This window comes from Callithrix jacchus, chromosome 22 (assembly GCF_049354715.1).
Source record: "Callithrix jacchus isolate 240 chromosome 22, calJac240_pri, whole genome shotgun sequence".
In the NCBI taxonomy this organism is placed as follows: Eukaryota; Metazoa; Chordata; class Mammalia; order Primates; family Cebidae; genus Callithrix; species Callithrix jacchus.
In genome coordinates this window covers 37,066,878-37,088,614 of record NC_133523.1, presented here as the reverse complement: position 1 = coordinate 37,088,614, position 21,737 = coordinate 37,066,878, and the positions used below count along the sequence as shown (strand labels likewise).

At 49.6% G+C, this 21,737-nt stretch overlaps 1 protein-coding gene across 10 annotated transcripts in view; it reads left to right on the top strand.

Moving 5' to 3' along the window:
* GRIK5 (glutamate ionotropic receptor kainate type subunit 5) overlaps positions 1–21,737 on the top strand; it is a 72,995-nt gene that overhangs the window by 10,055 nt on the left and 41,203 nt on the right. For 9 of the 10 annotated variants that reach the window (XM_078359770.1, XM_035284556.3, XM_078359768.1 and 6 more), the window contains exons 6-12: positions 693–871; positions 4,238–4,291; positions 4,394–4,555; positions 6,713–6,865; positions 7,255–7,359; positions 7,475–7,582; positions 18,041–18,244. In XM_078359770.1, coding sequence (XP_078215896.1) covers positions 693–871; positions 4,238–4,291; positions 4,394–4,555; positions 6,713–6,865; positions 7,255–7,359; positions 7,475–7,582; positions 18,041–18,244 — 965 coding nt within the window. The remainder of the gene's footprint in view (positions 1–692; positions 872–4,237; positions 4,292–4,393; positions 4,556–6,712; positions 6,866–7,254; positions 7,360–7,474; positions 7,583–18,040; positions 18,245–21,737) is intronic. The other variant, XM_078359771.1, reaches the window with a different exon arrangement.

Genomic DNA, 21,737 nt, shown 5'->3' with positions numbered 1-21,737 from the left:
CGTATTGGTCAGGCTGGTCTTGAACTCCTGCAATCGGGGCAGTTAACAAGGAAGGTGGGCAGGTTGTGTGGGGCTTTGGAGGCTATGGGGACTTTGGCCTTTAGGACTCTGAACTGACAAGCCATGAAAGGATTTGAGGCGAGAAGGAACATACCTGACCTGCATCATTGTGGTTGCTGTGTAGGGAACAGACTCAAGGGCAGGCTTGGGGATTGCAGCAGGCAGGAGTTGGTGGTCGCTCAGGGCAGAGTGGTGACAGTCGCACAGGGCGAGGGGATCTGATGTGTTTGGAAGATAGGGTCTTGATGGATTGGATGTGAAAGAGAGGAAGCCAAGGTTTTGGCCTGAGCAACTGGCACACTGGAGATGCTGTTCACCAACATGGGGAAGCCTTGGTGGTTGAGCAAGGAGAGTAAGCATGAGATGCATATTAGACACCCCAATGAGGGGTCAAGAAGGTGGCAGAGACAGGAATCTGAAGTTCTAGGAAGAGGTCTAGGTTGGTATTTTAATTGGGGAGGGCCCAGGCTTCATGTCTCTGAGAGCATTACCCCATGGGACCCAGCTGCCCCATGTCCTTGGCACACCCTCCAGTCCCCTGCCCAGCTGTCCCATGTTGAGGAGGAGTGAGTGTCTACACCACACCTGGGCACCCGGAAGCACTCTAACCCAAGGCCCCACCCCTCCCTCAGGCCTCCTGCGATTGGAGGAACTGGTACGTGGCTTCCTCATCTCCAAGGAGACGCTGTCAGTGAGGATGCTGGATGACAGCCGAGACCCCACACCGCTGCTCAAGGAGATCCGTGATGACAAGGTGTCCACCATCATCATCGACGCCAATGCCTCCATCTCCCACCTCATCCTCCGAAAGGTGAGCCTCCCATCTCTGATTTCCCAAAGGGCTGGAGCCAGAAACTTGGGGTGACTGATTAAGTCACCAAATGCCCATGGGTCTCAGGAATCAAAAAGATGTTTTAAGACCTTCTTCTTCCATGAAGATGATAATTGTAAAGTTTGTCTCTCAGCCTGGCTGCTTCCTGGTTGTGTGGTCCTGGGCAGTCACCCCTTCTCTCTGTGAGTAGTTCCTACTTAGTGGATTGTGAGGGTTAATGAGTGAGTGGCAGGTAAAGAATGTAGGGCAGTGCCTGGTCCAGAGTCAGAGCTGGCTACCTCATAGCTCTGAAGGATTTTTTATTGAGCTCTTTTTTCTTTTTGAGACAGAGTCTCACTCTGTCACCCAGGCTGGAGTGCAGTGGCACGATCTCGGCTCACTGCAATCTTTACCTCCTGAGTTCAAGAGATCTCCACCTCAGCTTCCCAAGTAGGCCCCCGCCACCACACTCAGGTAATTTTTTTATTTTTATTTTTTAGTAGAGACAGGGTTTCACCATGTTGGCCAGGCTGGTCTTGAACTCCTGACCTCAAGTGATCCACCCACCTCAGCCTCCCAAAGCGCTGGCATTACAAGCATGAGCCACTGCACCTGGCTTTTTTCTTTGTTTTGAGACAGGCTCTTGCTCTGTTACCCAGGCTGGAGCGCAGTGGTGTGATCCTGGCTCACTGTAGCCTCAAACTCCTTGGCTCAAAGAATCCTCCTGCCTCTGCCTCCCGAGTAGCTGGGACTACAGGCTTGTGCCACTACACCTGGCTAATTTTTTAAATAATTTTTTATAGAGTCTGGGTCTTGCTATGTTGCCCAGGCTGGGCTCAAACTCCTAGGCTTGAGTGATCCTCCTACCTCAGCCTCCTATAATGCTGGGGTTACAAATGTGTGCCACTGCACCTGGCCTGCAGATATTCTTTAATTTGTCTTTCACCCCACCCCACATGACAGATGTCATGATGAAGAATCTGGGGATCAGGGGGAAAGGACTGGCTCAAGGGCACGTGGGAGAGACCAGAGCACCAGGACCTTCCCTGTGGGCCTGGCACATTCTGTCTACCAATGATCCATACTCACCAATCACTCATTTGCTTCCCTGCTCATTTATTTGTTTAATTTTATTATTAATTTTTTAAAACAGAGTCTTGCTCTGTCACCCAGGCTGGAGGGCAGTGGTGCAATCTCAGCTCGCTGCAACCTCTGCCTCCCAGGTTCAAACGATTCTCCTCCCTCAGTTTCCCAAGTAGCTGGGACTACAGGTGTGTGCCACCATGCTCAGCTAATTTTTCTATTTTTTAGTAGAGACAGGGTTTCACCATGTCGTCCAGGCTGGTCTTGAACTCCTGACCTCGAGTGATCCACCTGCCTCAGCCTCTCAAACCTGCTCTTTTAAGAATTATTTTTATTTAATATTTATTTATTTACTAGAGACAAGGTCTCACTATTGCTCAGACTGGTCTTGAACTCCTGGCTTCAAGTGATCCTCCTGCCTCAGCCTCCCAAAGTTCAGGGGTTATAGGCGTGAGCCACTGCACCCAGCTCTACTACACTGATCTTAATTTTGATTCATAATCAAATTTGTATTATTTATTTTCTCTATTTTTTTTTTAATTAAAGCCATATGTCAGCTGGGTGTGATGGCTCACGCCTGTAATTTCAGCATTTCAGGAGGCTGAGGTGAGCGGATCATGAGGTCAGGAGATCAAGACCATCCTGGCTAACACGGTGAAACCCCATCTCTACTAAAAATACAGAAAATTAGCCAGGCATGGTGGCACATGCCTATAGTCCCAGCTACTTGGGAGTCTGAGGCAGGAGAATCACTTGAACCCAGGAGGTGGAGGTTGCAGTGAGCCAAGATCGTGCCACTGCACTCCAGTTTGGGCGACAGAGTGAGATTCTGTCTCAAAAAAGAAAAAATTGTATGTCACTGTTGACATAGCCCACAGGAAGTGTGAACAGAATCCACTGGGCTCTTGAGACAGGATGGCTTAGGGAAGAGGTTACAGGTGTGGGAGGTAGATAGGCCTGGGCTGGGATCCTGGCCACTACCATGACAGCTATGTGAACAGTTGTCTCTTCCCTCTCCAAGCCTGCCCTTCCCTGACACCCACGTGATGAGAGCCCAACCCCTGCCACCCAGGAAATGCAAACTGGTGCCCTTTAGTGTTATGATTCTTGTAGGGAGACAGACTTGGGTGCTTCTGGCAGGGAGTTTTTCCAGCTTTGTTTTCCTTGAAGACTATGAGAAAAGGGGCTCAAGAATGAATCTTGACATTCAAACTGGCTGCTATTATTGCAAAGCACTTTTAAAGATTGCAGAAGATCGATTTTATGACTTTACGACTGGGCTGAGCCCTACTCATTAGCAGCCCAACCATGGCTTTTGGAGAGTGTGGCGGTTAAAATTAAGGCTCTCCTCTCTGCTGGGCCTGGTGGCTCACATCTGTAATCCTATCACTATGGGAGGCCAAGGCAGGAGGATTGCTTGAGGCCAGGAGCTTGAGACCAGCCTGAGCAGCATAGCAAGACTTAATCTCTACAAAAAAAAATTTTTTTTTAAATTAGCTTGGCATCATGGTGCATGCCTATGATTCCAGGTACTCAGGAGCTGAGGTAGGAGGATCACTTGAGCCTGAGGTCAAGGCTGCATTCAGCTACGATCCCACCACTGCACTCCCGCCTGGGTGACAGAGCAAGAACTTGTCTTAAAAACAAACAACTAGCCAGGGGTGGTGGCTCAAGCCTGTAATCCCAGCACTTTGGGAGGCCGAGGCAGGTGGATCACGAGGTCAAGAGATCGAGACCAAAAATACAAAAAATTAGCTGGGCATGGTGGTGCATGCCTATAGTCCCAGCGCCTCAGGAGGCTGAGGCAGGAAAATTGCCTGAACCCAGGAGGCGGAGGTTGCGGTGAACCAAGATCGCGCCATTGCACTCCAGCCTGGGTAACAAGAGTGAAGGCTCCGTCTCAAAAAAAAAAAAAACAAAAAAGATAATTTCCCTCCCTGTCCTGTTTCTGAGGCTTCTCCTTGCCTATCTCCAGAAGGACATCTTCTAAGTGCCTTCATGAGAGATGGGGAACTTGGGGGATCTTACTCTCTCCTCTAGCAAAAACTCTGTCACACCTGGGACAGCAGTCAGCATGGTGGGACATCAGGGACTAAGGCCTCCCTCTGCCCCCACTTATTTCCTCCCTGTCTGTCTGAGCATTTCTCACTTTACTGTGTTTCTCACGGGGTGTCTTCTTGCCAGGCTTGTCTCTAAATCTCTCTTCCTCTCTTGGATCCTCTCCATCTCTGCCTGTGGGTCTCTGTCTCTAACTCTGCCTCTTTGCCTCCCTGTGTTTTCCAGGCCTCGGAACTGGGAATGACCTCAGCGTTTTACAAGTACATCCTCACCACCATGGTGTGTACACCCTCTGTCTCCTCTCTGCCCCCATTTCCCTCCCACTGCAGCTGTCTCACTCAGGGCTCAGCCACAGGCCTTACCACCTCTTCCTTGTCCCAGGACTTCCCTATCCTGCATCTGGACGGTATCGTGGAGGACTCCTCCAACATCCTGGGCTTCTCCATGTTCAACACATCCCACCCCTTCTACCCTGAGTTTGTCCGCAGCCTCAACATGTCCTGGAGGGAGAACTGTGAAGCCAGCACATACCCGGGCCCTGCGGTGAGCACAAAGATACCCAGTCACACCCAGAGACACTCTGTACGTAGATACTTCTGGGGACCCCTTTCAGACCTCACTCAGATCGTGCTCAGAACCCTCTAGCCCTCCTTGAGGCCTCGTGATGTGGCCCTGTGATGGGTTGGGCCCATGCCTTCCTTCTCTCCCTCTACCTTTCACACCACTCTGCCCACACCAGCTCCTCGAGGTGCCTCTAGTGCCCTAAGCACAGGTGCACCTTAGGTCCTTTGCACACCCTCTTCCCCCTGCTTCCTGTGCACTTCCCCAGAGAAACGACGGCTTGCTCCCCATTACTAGGACATTGCTCCAGTGTCCCCTCAGGTATGAAATTTTCCTTCCTCCTCCTGTTAAAAAAAATGGTAAACTTGGCCAGGCACGCTGGCTCACACCTGTAATCCCAGAACTTTGGGAAGCTGAGGTGGGCAGATCACCTGAGATCAGGAGTTTGAGACCAGCCTGGCCAACATGGTGAAACCCCATCTCTACAAAAGTACAAAAATTAGCCGGGCATGATGGCGAGTGCCTATAATCCCAGCTACTCAGGAGGCTGAGGCAGAAGAATCACTTGAACTTGGGAGGCGGAGGTTGTAGTGAGCCGAGATTGTGCCATCGCATTCCAGCCTGGGCAAGAGAGCGAGACTCTGTCTAAAGTAAATTGGCCAGGTGTGGTGGTTTACACTTTTAATCCCAGCACTTTGGGAGGCTGAGGTGGGAGGATCACTTCAGGCCAGGAGTTTGAGACCAGTCTGACCAAAATGGTGAAACTACTAAAAATACAAAAATTAGCTGGGCCTGGTGGCACACGCCTATAGTATCAGCTACTCAGGTGGCTGAGGCACAAGAATTGCTTGAGCTTGGGAGGTAGCAGAGGTTGCAGTGAGCCAAGATTGTGCCACTGCACTCCAGCCCATGCGACAGAGCAAGACTGTCTCAAAAAAAAAGAAAGGTAAACTACCTACTTTTTCACTCCTTCCTGCCTTCTCTTTTTCCATAGCAATTATATTTACTTATTTCATCATGATATGGCTTGCTGTATATTAGACTTACATAGAGATACGGATTTGAGGACTGTTTAAGTTCCATGAGGGCAGGGGGTTCTGTCTATTTTGCTCACCATTGTATTCCCAGCACTTAAAACAGTCTATAGTTCATAACAGGTATCCGATAATAGATGTTGAATAAATGCCAGCATACAAAAGATGCATATTTATGAATATTTGTTCATAGATATCTACTCAGATACCAAGACACCAAGATACTCATACATGCAGAGTGCACGTGGACACCAAGCTGTCCAGTCAGATGGGTCCACACAGGGACGTCACACATCCCAATACAGAGGCATGTTTGTGTGTACTCCTGTGCACATCTGCCCAATGCAGATACTCAGAACTTCAAACTAACACAGCTAGGACACACACACACAAGCACACACAGACACCGTGGTTGTGTCACACCTTGGTGGCCAGAGTGTATGGGATGCTCTCTGTGTGCCAGGTGCTGTTCTGAGTGCTTTACAGACATTATGTTACCAGATCACCACTACACATGAAGGTAGAGATTACTGTTATCTTCATTTTACAGAGAAGGAAACTAAGGTTCAGGGAGGAATGGGGACTCAGCCCTATCACAGAATGAGGAAATAGCAGAGCCAGGCCTCTAGCTCTGAGCCACCTGCCTCGCAGGCCCAGGACCAACCATTATATGCTCCTGCCTCTCTGACACCACACCCACCCTGTGTATAGACGAATGGGCACTGTCATCCAGCCCCATTCATGTAAACATGCCGCAGATACACTCAGATGGGGACTATGGCCATCTTCCCCGGCCTGCATCATCCAGATTCCCAGACACACCTGCCTATGCAGGTGACAGCTAGCCATCCAGGGACCCTCTGAGAGACACATGGCCACACGCAGTCTAGAAGACCTGCTCCCACCAAGACACGGGAGGCATACACACCTTCCCCACTGTCATTTCGACTTCCCGAGAAAGACACCAGAGCCACTTCCTTCTGACCCACCTAGTTTTCCATTCCTGGAGAGAGGGAAATTATTCAAGGGCCTGAGGGTGGCAGCTTGGGGGCTCCCCTGGCTAAGCAGCCTCATCCATCCCACCTCCGCCTCTGTCCCACCCCAGCTGTCAGCTGCCCTGATGTTTGATGCCGTGCATGTGGTGGTGAGTGCCGTCCGAGAGTTGAACCGCAGCCAGGAGATTGGCGTGAAGCCTCTGGCCTGTACGTCAGCCAACATTTGGCCCCACGGGACCAGCCTCATGAACTACCTGCGCATGGTGAGCCCCAGCGGGAGTGGGCAGAGGAGGCAGGGCATGGCCACCTCAGGTGGGAACACTCACTGTGTCCATCGTGCGGCCCTCTGCCCTCCCTGCTCCTCACACCTTACCCACTGCCTCTCCTATCCACTCCCGGCTGTTGCTGCCTGTCTGGGTTGTTCTCTCTCTCCTTCTGAGACTTGCCCTCTTCATGCCTTTTGTCCCATCTCCCCTTGCTTCCTTGCATGTTATCTTGCTCTTTTGGCTGTGGTCTTCCTCTTCTCTCTCTTGTCCCATCATCCCCTATCTGTCTGTGCCTTTCTCTGTGGATGTCTCGTCCCCGCTGGGCCTTCCCTGCCCATCTCTGGACCCCTGCACCTTCCCTCTGCCCTGCCTCCCCGCCCTGCCAGGTAGAGTATGATGGGCTGACTGGGCGAGTCGAGTTCAACAGCAAAGGGCAGAGAACCAACTATACCCTGCGTATCCTAGAGAAGTCCCGGCAGGGCCACCGTGAGGTGAGCAGACCCAAGGCAACACCAGAACCCTGCCGGGGTGAGGGTGGGGGCAGGCCCAGAGGCTGCCATGACCTCAGATAGGGCCTGAACTGACAGCACCCTCTCTGCCTCCTAGATTGGGATGTGGTACTCTAACCGTACACTAGCCATGAACGCCACCACCCTGGACATCAACCTGTCACAGACACTGGCCAACAAGACCCTGGTGGTCACAACCATCCTGGTGAGTGGCTCTAGATGGGGGTCTGGGGGTGGTAAGTGAAGGGGCCTGAATGCTGGGCCTTCCCTGACGCTGCCCTGAGCCAAGTCCTAGCTCCCCCCATGAGGTGAAGGGATGCATTGGCTGGCACAGCACACAGGCCAGTGGGGGCTGGGATCCCTGCACCCAACAACTCCAGGTTATGAACCTCCATCACCATTCTAAATGCTGCCAGAGCAGAGGAGGATGCAGACTGCCTTCAGGGCCAAGTTTAACCCAGCTCTTTGCACAGTATCTGGCCGTGGTTGGTCCTGATGAATAATGATTGCCAGAACAGTTGTTTTGCCACCCTTGCCAACCGAGTGTGTTAATACATGCCAACTCAGTGTCCATCTTGAAAATGTGGAAACTGAGGCTCAGAGAGGGGAGGCAATTTGCCCAGGGTCACAGAGCAAGTACCCAACACATCCAGGACAGGAAGCCGTGTCTCTAATCCTTCAGAGCCAGAGTCTTGACCTCTGTGCTCTGAAGCTCCAGACCTCTCACCAAGCACCAGCCAAGGGTATTGTCCTGTAGCCCTGGGGATGCCACTCCTGCATTTCACCAAATCAGAGGCAGAGGAGCCTTTGTGTGCCAAGTATTTATTGAGCACCTGTTCTTCACCAGGCACTGTGCTAGGCCCTTTCCAAGCATCATTCTTCAGACCTCATGGCTACCGTTGTGAGCTTGGTCTTATTTCCTCCTTTTGAGGCTAAGGAAGCACGTCACACGGTGAGTCCCTGGTGGAGCTGAGTGTCAGGCTCAGAGCTGGTGCCCTGCTTCTTCCTGCCGGGTACAATGGGCTTCCAATGCCTTAGGAGGTCAGGAAGAGGGTAATGCACATCGCCTGGTGAGCAGGAGGCTTCCCCAAACACCTGGCCTGGAGGCTGGACACGCCAGGCAGCCACGCTCTTCAGAGCAGCCAAGTCTGCAGCCTGTCAGAATTCGTTATTACTGAGGGAGCTTCTCAATAACTGATCTGTGCCAGCTATTAGCTGTGGATGCTGATATTCAGAGAGGGTTACCAGAGGACTCTACAGGATGTCAGAGGCCCCTAAAGCAGTGAGTGGCAGAGTGGTTCCCTCAGTCCCTAGGGAACTTCTGATCTAAAATGGACCTCGAATCTCTGGAGGAGGGCCAGTGAGCCTGTTGTGGAGGAACAGATGCCCTGCAGACGGGAAACCAGACACCTCCTAACAGCCTCACCAAGGGGTCCTGGGGGCTTGGCTAGGAGCAGTTGGCCCCTTTGTGCTGTGGGGTATGGTCAGTTTCTGAAGCCTCCTGGAGGCAGAAGAGTTGGGGGCTTGGTGGGGAACAGGGTACAGAGGCCAGGGAGGGGAGGTCAGGAGAGCTGAGCCATGACACTGGGAGCTTCGAGTGTCTTCTTCACTCTCCTCCCTACTTCTCCTCAAGGCCTGGGAGCCCATATTGTTCTTGCCTTCCTGATGTTTACTCTTCTCTTGGTAGGTTGATTCACTTACTCATTCCATGAATATTTACCAAGCTGCATGGTGCTGGCCATTACATTCTAGAAGCACAGAAATGAGTCAGGTGCTCTTGGGTGGCACTGGGAGGTGGTCCCAGTCTGATGAAGGAGGCAGACCTGGACATAGTCATTCCCACAGTGAGGGACTCCCAAAGAAAGGAGGGACCAAGTCAGCTTTAGGAAGCCAGAGGAAGGCTTCCTGGCAGAGGCGGTGTTAGATGGAGTTGCATAGGAGTTGGGTGTGTAGAAAATATCCCAGGCAGTAGGAGAGTAGCAGGAGGGGCAGGAGCTGGGGTTTTAGGAGGCATTTGTCAGATTGAACAGGGAGGCAACAGCCTCTGTGTACACATCCAGACAAGTCCCGTTCATGCACTGGTATTGCCTTACATGGGTTTCTGGGCAAGACCTGTGTCAGGCACTTGGGGATTCACATGTGACTCAAACTGGGTACCTAGGGCAAGATGTGGGTTAGGACTTGTCTCGTTTACTGCTCTGTTCCCAGGGCCTAGGGCCATGCCCAACACCCAGCAAGCACAGAGGGGTGTGGTGAGCCATGGGACTGAGGCAGCATAGGGGCTGTGAGGCAGCAGGTGGCGAAGGACTTTGAAGGACTCAGTTGTCCTATGCTTTACCTTGGAAAGAGAGTGTTCAGCAGGAAGGGGTGGAGTCAGATCTGGAGCCAGGAAAGCTCCTTCTTGGCCCATAAAAGATGCTGCTAGGGATTAGAGGTGGTCTAAGTGTGGGAGTGAGGGGCTTTGGTGATGGAGTGCAGGCTGGCACTGCCCCTGGGGCAGGCTCTGTGGTCTGGTGCTGGGATAGGGTGGGCTGGTGCTGAGATGGAGAGAGGCCCCATGGGGAAGCTAGGGGTCCATAAGTCCTATAGAGTTGAGGCTGTGCAGGGGCCTGCCCTTCTCAGCCCCTGGCCTTGCCCCAGTCTTGGAGAATTTCTCGGGGTACCCAGGCAGTCCTGAGGATTCCCTTCATTGGGCTGTGATGCCTCACCCTGCCCTTTGGTGACTACTGTGGTAGTAAAAGTAGTCCCTCTGCTGCGGACAGAGGGACCTGAGTTCCATTCCTCCATTCTTACTAGTTCAAGTCACTTAACTATCTAGTCTCCATAGCTTTATCTGTAAAATAGATCTGCGTCTCACCTTGAGGGGCCGTGAGAGGATCACATGAGTTAAGAAAGCCTTTGCAGTGCCCCAGGTATGCATGAGAGCTCCCTCCCTCCTTCTCCTGAGCTTGTATCCTTGGTACAAATAGTAGTCGTAGTGGTTCATGGCTTTGAGTGCTGTGCCAAGCCCTGTGCTCGTGTGACTCAATCTTCACAGCAGCCCTAATTTTCAGATGAAGGCATGGGAGGGTTAAAGGATGTGCCTGAGGCCACCTGGTTAGAAGGCAGCAGAGTCTACACGCCTATCTTTTGCACCACATTGCCTCCATTTCTTCTTTCTGAGCCCTCAGTACTGTGTGCTGCGCCTGGCACTGCCATCCACACACACTGTGTGACCTTAGCAGATCTCCTCTCTAGCCTCAGTTTCCTCCTTTAAAGTGAGGGGATTAAAGTATTCCTAGCAGGCTGGGCATGGTAGCTCACATCTGTAATCCCAGCACTTTGGGAGGCTGAGATGGGAGAATCACTTGGGCCCATGAGTTTGAGACCAGCCTGGGCAACATGGCGAAACCCCATCTCTACTAAAAATACAAAAATCAGCTGGGCATGTTGGTGTGCACCTGTAATCCCAGCTACTTGGGATGCAGGAGGGTTGCTTGAACCCAAGAGGTTGAGGCTGAAGTGAGCCCAGATCACACCACTGCCAGGGCAACAGAGTGAGACCCTGTCTAAAAATTTAAATAATAATAATAAATAAATAAGTAAATAAAATATTCATAGCAGAGTGAGGAGGTTGGACTAGAACAGGGTTGTTTACACTCCAGGAAATCCTGCATATGGATTTGGATCCTAGGTTCATGAAAGCATCCAAGCAATCAGCTTGTGAGGGTTGTTCTAGAACCTATTCTACTTTAATTTTTTGCTTTTACTTTCCAGAGATTTTTGTTGAAATGTAACACATACAGAAACGTGCATAAATTATATAACTTCTCACTGAAGTTTCAAAAACTGAACACACCTGTGTAACCAACCAGCTGTCCCCAACCCAAAGCCTCACCATGCCCTTCCAATTACTAATCTGCCAAGGCTAACCCCCATCTTAGCTTCTGTCACCATAAATCGACTTTGCCCGCCTTTGAACCTCATATAAATGACATCATACTATATGTTCTCTCTTGAGGCTGGCTTTCGCCAACATTATAAGATTCATCTGTGTCATTGCAAGGAGTGTAGTCTCACTGTTGTATGTTGAATGTACTGCAATTTACTGATTCATCAAATCTAGATGAAAGTTTGTTTTTGGCTTTTTGCTGTTAGGAATAGTACTGCTAGGAAGGTTCTCTTCCGTGCAGTAGAACATGTATTTGTGTTTCTGTTGGGGTGTTCCAGGGAGTTACTGGGTCGCAGGGTATTGGTCCCAGCTTCAGCAGGTTTTGCAAAAGTGTTTTCCAAAGTGGTTGAACCACTTTCACTTTCATTCCCAGCAGCAGCAAATGGATGAGATTTCCACTTGCTCCTTGTTTTCGTCAGTGGTGAGTGTATTAAGTTACCAACCATATATGGTGGTTTTTATTTGCATTTCCCTAATGATCAGGGAGGTAGAATACCTTTTTATGTTTATTGGCTATTTGGTTTCTGTTTGTTTTTGTTTTTTGAGAGAGGGTCTTGCTCTGTTACCCAGGCTGGAGTGCAGCTTCTACTTCGGGCTCAAGAACTTCTCCCATCTCAGCCTCCTGAGTACCTGGGACCACAGGCATGCACCACTACACCCACCTAATTAAAAAAATTTTTTTTCTTTTAATAGATAGGGTTTCACCATGTTCCCCAGGCTGGTCTTGGACTCTTGGGCTCAAGGGATCCACCCACCTTGGCCTTCTAAAATGCTGGGATTACAGGCGTGAGCCACCACACCTGGCCCTTTATTGGCTATTTGGAAATCTTCATTTGCAGGGTTCCTATTCATGTCTTTTTCCATTTAAAAATATTGGGATATATGACCTTTTTATTGATTTGTGAGTTATTTATATATTCTTGGGTACAAGTCATGCTCATATTACAAATGTCTTCTTTCCCTTTGTGGTTTACCTTTTCATTCTCAGTAGTATCTTTTGGACAAAAGCATTTGATTATTAATTTTACTAAAGTTCACTCTATCTGCTTTTTTCCTTTATGGTTAATCGTTTAAGAATTTAAGAATTCTATGCATTCCCCTGTATCATGAAGATATTCTATTTGTTTTCTGAAAACATAATAATTTTGCCTTTTACATTTGGGTCTGCCATCCTCCAGAAATTGATTTTTATGTAGCATGTGAGGTAGGGGAGTCAGAATACTTTCTCTTCTCTTCTCCTCCCCTCCCCTCCCCTCTCAGTCTCGCTCTGTTGGCCAGGCAGGAGTGCTGTGTGATCTTGGCTCACTGCAACCTCTGCCTCCTGGGTTCAAATGATTCTCCTGTCTCAGCCTCCCAAGTAGCTGGGATTACAGGCGCCCACCACCACGCCTGGCTCATTTTTGTATTTTTAGTAGAAATGGGAGTTTCACCATATTAGTCAGGAGTTCACTTGAACTCCTGACCTCAAGTGGTCCACTCGCCTTAGCCTCCCAAACTGCTAGGATTACAGGTATGAACCACTGTGCCCGGCCAGAATCCTTTTTTTCCATATGGGTATTTAATTCAGCAGCACCATTTATTTTAACAATCATTCTTCCCCCTTCACGACAGTTTCACCTTTGTCACAAATCAATATCCATTTATTTGTGGGTTTCTAAACACTCCATTCTATTGTCTGTCTATCTTTGTTCTAGTACTGCAGTGTCTTAATTACCACAGCTTTAAATTAAGTGTTAATATTTGACAGGGTAAACCCTCAGTTTTACTTTTCTTATTAAGGATTATTTTGGTTCTTGTTGACTCTGCATTTCTTTTTATCCTTTTAAGTTATTTTGAGATGGGGTCTTACTATGTTGCCCAGGCTGGTCTTGAACTCCTGGGCTCAAGTAATCCTCCCTTGTTGGCCTCTCAAAGTTCTGGGACTATAGATGTGAGCCACCAAGCCCAGCCAGCCATGCATTTCCATACACACTTAAATATCATATTTCACATTTAAAAAATATATTACTCTGGGGAAGGGGGCTGGGCGTGGTGGCTCATGCCTGTAATCCCAGCACTTTGGGAGGCCGGGGTGGGCAGATCACTTGAGCTCAGGAGTTCGAGACCAGCCTGGGCAACATGATGAAACCCTGTCTCTACAAAAAATATGAAAAATAGCCACGCTTAGTGGCACACACCTGTGGTCCCAGCTACTCCAGAGGCTGAGGTGGGAGAATCACTTGAGCCCAAGAGCCAGAGGTTCTAGTGAGCCAAGATCGTGCCACTGTACTCCAGCCTGGGTGACAGAGACCCTGTCTCAAAAATAAATAAATAAATATAATTGGGGAAGGGACAAAAGTTAATACAAACCTATGTAAAATAGAATTCAAAGAATACAAGGTGGGTGAGGAGTGAAAAATCAGTTTCCTTCCCTCCCTGGGTCTCTCATTTTCTTTTTTCAGAGGCCATCATCAGTCCAGCAATGTCTATGCATATACAAGCACATCCCTGCTTTTTCTTTAACAAAGAGTAGCATATTGTACACGTTGTTCTGTAGCTTGTTTTTTTCCTCCTAATATATCTTGTAGACCTTGCTATTTTAGTGGTTGCCTGGGATTCTTTTATGACATCGATAATCTTTTTAACTTGGCCCAAATTAGGTTGTTTCAGTCTTTGTTCTCACTACAAGCAATGCTGCACTGACTTTCTTGGACCTTATTTTTGATGCACAGCCATTTGTAGGATAAATTCTTAGAAATGGACTTAGCAGTATCTCATTGTCTGGCTGCAGTGTTGGGCTTCTGCATAAGATTCTCTTTGGAGTCTGAAGACCCTGCCTTTGAGGCTCTTTGAGGACCCTTCTGTGCTAATAGTCTGTGGCTCCAAGTTGAGTCTTAGATTATGGTTATCTAATTTTGAGTTCTATTCACAGACCCCAGTCTCTTTTTGTCTCTCTAAGTTCAGATCCCATTCCTGAGACCCTGAACCCAACTTCCTCAGTCTCGAATTTAGAGAACAACTTGGCATAGTGGAAGGAACAGGGTTCGGAGTGCACAGGGATTAGGTTGTGAAGCCCAGCTCTGCCCCATCTCCCTTCCCACTGCCCTGCTTTAGCTGGGTGGCCTTGGGCTAGATGCTTTACCTCTCTGAGCCTCTGTTCTCTTCTCTATATGTCAAGGGGGCTGTATGGGAGCCAGACACTTGTCTCTAGGAGTCGTGATTTCTGATTCTCCAGCTTTGATACCCAGCCTGGGTCCCTCACCTCTGTCTGGATTCTCCCATATTCACTATCTGATTCTGTCCACTTGAGCTCAGTCTAGCATGGGCCTTAAGAGTGGAGCTTTGGAGGCCAGGCGCGGTGGCTCAAGCCTGTAATCCCAGCACTTTGGGAGGCCGAGGCGGGTGGATCACGAGATCAAGAGATCGAGACCATCCTGGTCAACATGGTGAAACCCCGTCTCTACTAAAGATACAAAAAATTAGCTGGGCATGGTGGCGCATGCCTGCAATCCCAGCTGCTCAGGAGGCTGAGGCAGGAGAATTGCCTGAACCCAGGAGGCGGAGATTGCGGTGAGCCAAGATCACGCCATTGCACTCCAGCCTGGGTAAAAAGAGCAAAACTCTGTCTCAAAAAAAAAAAAGAGTGGAGCTTTGGAATCAGACCAACTTGTCCTTCTCAGCCACTTACTACTTCACTTCTCTGGACCTCAGCATCCTCATCTCTAAAACAGAAGTAATAATACCGCCCTCCCACGCTGACAGAATTGCTGTCACATAGCAAGCCCACAAGAAATGTTGGCTGCTGCTGCTATTATTAGTATTATCTTACATTCTTGTTCCCAGTTCCACAATTTTGGATCTGGAAAGGCAGCTTGATAGAGAATCACTGACTGCCCTCTATCCCATTGCCCTACAGCTATAGGGCTCTATGGGGTCCTGGAGTCTACAGCCTATGACCTGGCCACATAGTGGGAGATTCTATCACTATGACAAACCACCTAGAACCCAGAGACTGAAACAATAACAGTTACTAATTTTGCATGATTCTGTGGGTCAACTCAGTGGTTCTTTGGATGGTCTTGCCTGGGCACACTGTGGCAGCATTCAGCTGGTGTCCAGTTAGGACTAAAAAGTGCAGAATGTCTGTGGATGCTGGCCGTTGGCTGGTACGCCTTGGTTTACTCACCCTCCAGCAGGCCAGCCTGGGCTTCCTTAAATGGGGGCTGCTCTGAAGGCTGAGGCTCTAAAATTCACACAGCATCACTTCTGCCATGTCCAGTTAGCCAAAGTAAATCCTAAGGCCAGTCCAGACCGAGGAATCTGGACCCAGCAAGAAATGGACCCCATCAGCAGCACAATATTGTGGCCACATCTGTCATGGAGCTCAGTAATTATGTGTTGAATGAATGAGAGGTCACTTGACCACTTTGAGCCTCGGTGTCCACATGTGTAAAAGGAGTTACTCATGCCCATTTCAGTGTAAGGTTGCCATGAGGAATTAAAGTGACATCATCGAGAGAACCCACAGCACACAGGTTCTCAATACACAATAACCATAGTGGATATTTTATGTTACTTTTTTTTGAAAGAATCTTGCTCTATCACCCAAGCTGGCCTGCAGTGGTGCAATTTTGGCTCATTGCATCCTGAGCCTCTGGGGCTCAACCTCAGCCTCTCAAATAGCTGAGACTATAGGTGTAAGCCACCACACCCAACTAATTTTTTTTTTTTTTTAATAGAGATGGGGTTTCGCCATGTTGCCTAGGCTGATCTTGAACTCCTGGGCTCAAGCCATCCACCTGCTTTGGCCTCCCAAAGTGTTAGAATTACAGGCTTGAGCTACCACGCCCAGCTCATTGTAGATACTTTAACCAAAGCTCTTTCCTGGCTCTTCCCTAAGTCCTAAGTTCTTTTGTTCATTAGTCCAAAGTGACATTGTACAAACAGCCATTTAGATAATAACTGTGTCTACCGTCTTCACATTCCTCGTCTTTCTAGTGCTTGGACCATTCTTTCTGCTTTTGTGTTTCTTTGGCACAGTGGGGTCAGTAAAGTTTGCTCAGATCCATCGGATACAAGCGTCAATGTGGCAGACTGACTGTAGGTCAGAGATTGCAAACTAGCAAGTGTGTTTGTTTTGGCCTGCAGAACATTTAATAATAATCGGTGTTAGAATTTGAATTGGTTGCTGTATTAGTTCGTTTTCAAAATGCTGTAAAGAACTGCCTGAGACTGGGTAATTTATAAAGGAAAGAGATTTAATTGACTCACAGGTTCAGCATGACTGGGAAGGCCTCAGGATATTTACAATCATCGCAGAAGAGGAAGGGGAAGCAAGGCACTTGCTTCACAAGGCAGCAGGAAGGTGAAGTGCTGAGTGAAGGAGGAAGAGCCTCTTATAAAACTGTCGTATCTCATGAGAACTCGCTATCCCAAGAAGAGCATGGGGGAAACTGCCCTCATGATTCAGTTACTTCCACTTGGTCTCTCCCTTGACGTGCGGATTATGGGGATTACAATTCAGGGTGAGACATGGTTGGGGACACAAAGCCTAACCATATCAGTTGCTAACATTTATTTTATTTTAGAGACAGAGTCTTGCTCAGTTGCCTAGGCTAGAGTGTGGTGGTACAGTCATAGCTCACTGCAGCCTTCAACTCAGGGGCTCAAGCAATCTTCCCACTCCAATGTCCCAAAGCACTGGGATTTCAGGCATGAGAGTTGCTAACATTTATAATCAGGAGATTTTACAAAACAATCTTAGGTTTCCAAATTCTCTTAAAATTATACCATCTGGGCTGGGCACAGTGGCTCACGCCTGTAATCCCAGCACTTTGGGAGGCCGAGGAGGGTGGACCACTTGAGTCCAGGAGTTCGATACCAGCTTGGTCAACATGACGAAACCCCATCTCTACTAAAAATACAAAAAAAAAAAAAAAAAAAAGCCAGGCGTGGTGGCAGGTGCCTGTAATCTAAGCTACTTGGGAGGCTAAGGCAGAGGAATCACTTAAACCCAGGAGGCAGAGGTTGCAGTGAGCTGAGATCACACACTGCACTCCAGCCTGGGCAAGAGAACAAAACTCCATCTCAAAAAAAAAAAAGAAAAAAAAATTTGCACCATCTGTTATCTTTGGCCTGCCTCCCTCATGGGGCATTGGGCTGGAGCTAAACCCTGGTGAGGGATACCCTCTTTGACCCATTGGTGGCTCATGAAGTTGGTCGGTTGAGTCATTATCAGCCATGTGAAAAGATGAAGTGTAGCAGAATAGAAAATATCAGAGTGTATTGCCCATAGTCACTAGGGCAAGGACTCTTCTGTGGAATGAAGTCTAGTTACGTGTGTTCATGTGTGGGTTGCAGAGTAAAATGTATCTTTTACTGTGGGTTGTAATAAGAAATCTGAAAGCCCCTAATCCGCTTTGGCACAAGCTCTATCTAGTCTGACTCACTCTGAAGTTACCTCCTCCCTCGTAGGCATTTGAGCTTGGGACCAATGAGCGTGAGGTTGGCTGCTGGAGATTAAAATGGCTCCCTGCAATCTGCTAGGGGCTGGCAGCACCCATGTGCTTTTTCCCTGGCTTTCAGGTCTGTTCCTCACTCTGAGAATTTGTAAGTGAGAAATGTGTACTATGAATAAATCATCCCTGCTCAGCCAGCAGATTGCTGCTCTACCTGCTTGGTCTGAGCTCCAGGAACCCCGGCCCAGCCCCCAGATAACCAGTCTCTGACCTCTGCTCTCTTCTGCCTACCCAGGAGAACCCATACGTCATGCGCCGGCCCAACTTCCAGGCCCTGTCGGGGAACGAGCGCTTCGAGGGCTTCTGTGTGGACATGCTGCAGGAGCTGGCTGAGCTGCTGCGCTTCCGCTACCGCCTGCGGTTGGTGGAGGACGGGCTGTATGGGGCACCTGAGCCCAATGGCTCCTGGACAGGCATGGTTGGCGAGCTCATCAACCGGGTACAGCTGGGCTGGGGCTGGGGAGGGGGCATAGACCTGGTGAGTGAGGGAGGGCAGGCAGCCAGGCAGCCAGGCAGCCAGTCGAGTCTCAGGAGCAGCCTGGCTGGTGGCAAAAGAGGAGGAGCCATGAAGGGCTCCTAACACCGCCTCACTGATGTTGCACTGTGTGCCTGTGCCTGGCGTGTGCCATGGGATAGGATGGGGGAGGAGAGGTGGTGCATGCATCACCCCTGTGTCCTGCTTTGCCAGATGCTTCTTTCATGCCACGTTGGATTAGTCGGTGTGCAAAGATTTGTTAAGTTAATGAAAGACATGGAGTGGGGAGTAGGAAAATGCCTGAGGTGGCCAAAGGCTTCTTGCAGGAGGCAGGGCTGAGAGCAGGGCATACACCTCACCTGTGTGCCATGCCCAGCACCTGCCAGGGAGTCTGGCATGTCCTGAATCTGGAGGGCTGCATATAGAACTCACACATGCACTCATTCAGCGAGTGTTTATTGATGACCTGCTATGTGCCTTGCCTCTTGCTGGGCGTGGGATTCCACTATGAGCACAGTGGATCTGGACCGTGGCCCCAAGAGCTTAGAGTCTCTTTGGGGTGCAAGACAGCACATGACCACAGCGCAGAGCCATCTGGGCTGTGATGGGGAGCTCAGAGTTGGGGGCCCAGAGGAAGTTCCTGACCCAGTCAGGCATCCCAGGAAGGCTTCCCAAAAGAGATGATACCCAAACTGAATCCCAGAGGGCATGAAGGAATCAGCAAGGTGAAGGGGGTGTGGGAGAAGGGAAGTGTATTTGGAGCAGGGGAAGTAGCATCTGCAAAGATGGGGTGATACAAGGGAGTGGGGTGCACTGGAGGAGCCAGTGAGGCCTCAGCGTGGGCAGGATTTGGCTGCAGGTGAAGAGAGTTGGAAGGCAGGGCCATGGGAGGTGGCAGGCAAGGATGCAGTGGAAAGGATCTTTGGGCATCAGACCATCCTGGATTTGAATCCTTAGGTGTCATTTCTCTTCTCTGAACCTCGGTTTTCCCCTTCCTAAGATGGGGATAATAATACCTTACAGATCTATAGTGAGGGTTATGAGAAATAGGGACAAGTACCTCACACATTGCTTGGCAGACTGGGGAACTGAAATGTAGTTTCTCTTTTTATTCCAAGCGGGAGAAACTATGGGCACAACTGCCCAGAGGCAGGACTGTGCCCTGGGAAACAAATAGGTCCTCAGTTAGGACACACTCAGAGCTGGTGTGCAGAGCAGCCAGGGTGGCCTTAACATTAGACTTGACCAAGCTCATCAGAGATTTTTCACCCTCCTCTCTCATGTCAGAATTTACAGCATCCAACCCCCTGAACATCACCAGGGAAGACATGAGAAGGCCACTTTGCTTGACAAGGATGTTTATCACTTCGGGCACTGACTTTCAAAAGTTATTTTGACAGCAGAACTTTTTTTCCAATTGAAATCTCCTTCAGAACCTTGGGCAAGAGCAGAGCTGCTCTGGTGGAGGCGGAGATAGGGGGGCCTCCCACCCCACCCGACCCTATAGGCAAGGCCCGAGGTGCTGCCCCATAAAGCTGCTAGCCGATTTGAAAACTTCTGCCCCAGGGTGAGTTTTAAGGTCAGGTTGAATTTTATTATTATTATTTTTTTTTTTTTTTGGAGTCAGAGTCTCTTCTGTTGCCCAGGCTAGAGTGCAGTGGCACGATCTCTGCCCACAGCAACCTCTGCCTCCCTTTAACCTCCGCCTCCTGGGTTTAAGTGATTCTCCTGCCTTGGCCTCCTGAGTAGCTGTGATTACAGGTGCACCACCGTGCCTGGCTGATTTTTGCATTTTTTGGAGCAATAGGGTTTCGTCATGTTGGCCAAGCTGGTCTTGAACCCCTGGCCTCAAGTGATCTGCCTGCCTCACCTCCCAAAGTTCTAGGATCACAGGTATGAGTCACTGCACCCGGCCCAGGGTGAATTTTAAGGCCTGAAGCCCAAAGAGGCCCCTGGTGAGACAGGAGATGAGGAGTCACAGAGCTGACAGCTCTGTGCTCACCTGAGGGCACAGGCTTCTCCTGACCTGTTTCCGCAGCCTGGTCTTTAGTCGTAGGCTCAGAAATTTTCTTGAATCTGGTATCCTAGAAATAAGTAGGCTCCAAGGGAGTAGCCCTGCACCTGAAGTCACTCTAAAGTGATTGCCCTTTTTTCACCAACAGAGAAGTCTGGAACAGTCCTTATTTTACAGTTGTCTGACCTTTGTGTCTCAGGGCCTACTCAGTAGGGTCGGGTGAGAGGATCTGGGACCTGGGGCCAGCAAAGTGTAGCAGCTGGGAGTGTCTGTGGTTGGCTACGATTGTCGATTGTCGTCCTGAGTCCTGTTTGAATCTTAGCTCTGCTGTGTACTGGTTATATGGCCTTGGACAAGAGCTTAATGTTTCTTTAGGTTATAGTTTGTTCAACTGTAAAATTGGGGAATAACAGCCCTATAGCACACAGGGTTGTTGTGAAGAACAACATGCAATGAAGAACTTAGAACAGGGTCTGGTGCATAACAGGTGCTGTATGCGTATGTCTTTTGTTTTTCCCTTCGAGACTGGGTCTCAGTCTTCACCCAGGCTGGAGCATTAGTAGTGTAATCATGGCTTACTGCAGCCTCAACCTCCTGGACTCAAGTGATCCTCCCACTTCAGCCTCCCATGTAGCTGGGACTACAGGCATGCACCACCACACCCAGCATTTTTGTATTTTTAGTAGAGATGGGATTTTGCCATGTTAGCCAGGCTGGTCTTGAATTCCTGAACTCAGGTGATCCACCTGCCTCGGCCTTCCAGAGTGCTGGGATTACAGGTATGAGCCACCAAGCCCAGCCGCCCTTGAAGGGTTTTGATCTGGCCCAAGTGAATTGGCTCTGGTGTTGGGGGAAGAAGTGGTAACAGGAAGACCAGTGAGGAGATAAGGAGTGAGCTGACGGGCCTCAGGTGGGAGAACATCAGAGCTAAAGACTAGGGGAAGGGCTAAAGAGAACCAGGGCTTGGTGACTGCCTGGGGTGGGGGATGCAGGAGAGGACACAAGGGAGAGCATTCCTCCTGTATCTAGCTTGGGCAGCTGGGTGATAGCTAGCTATGACATTTACTAGGAGAACACTGGAGGAGGAGCTGGCTGGAGCATGAAGGGTAGGCGGGGCTTAGCCTTGCCCCACTGTGGGATAGCCGGGTGAGCCAAGCTGCACAGGAGTAGTCACCACCATCATCACAACAGCAGCAGCTGTCATTTGTTGATTTTATACCATGTGCAAGGAGCTTTTCAAGTGTTACTTAACATAATTCTCATAACAGTCCTTCATGGCCTGAGGATCACTGGCCAGTGTGGGATCTGGACTCCCTGAAGCACAGGGAGGAATTTGGGAAACCAGGAGTACATTGACGGAGTGGCACGCTGTGCTGGGTCCTGTCTGAGCTTTCTGACTTGTCTCCATCCTCGACTCCTTGTGGCCACCCAATGAGGAAAGGA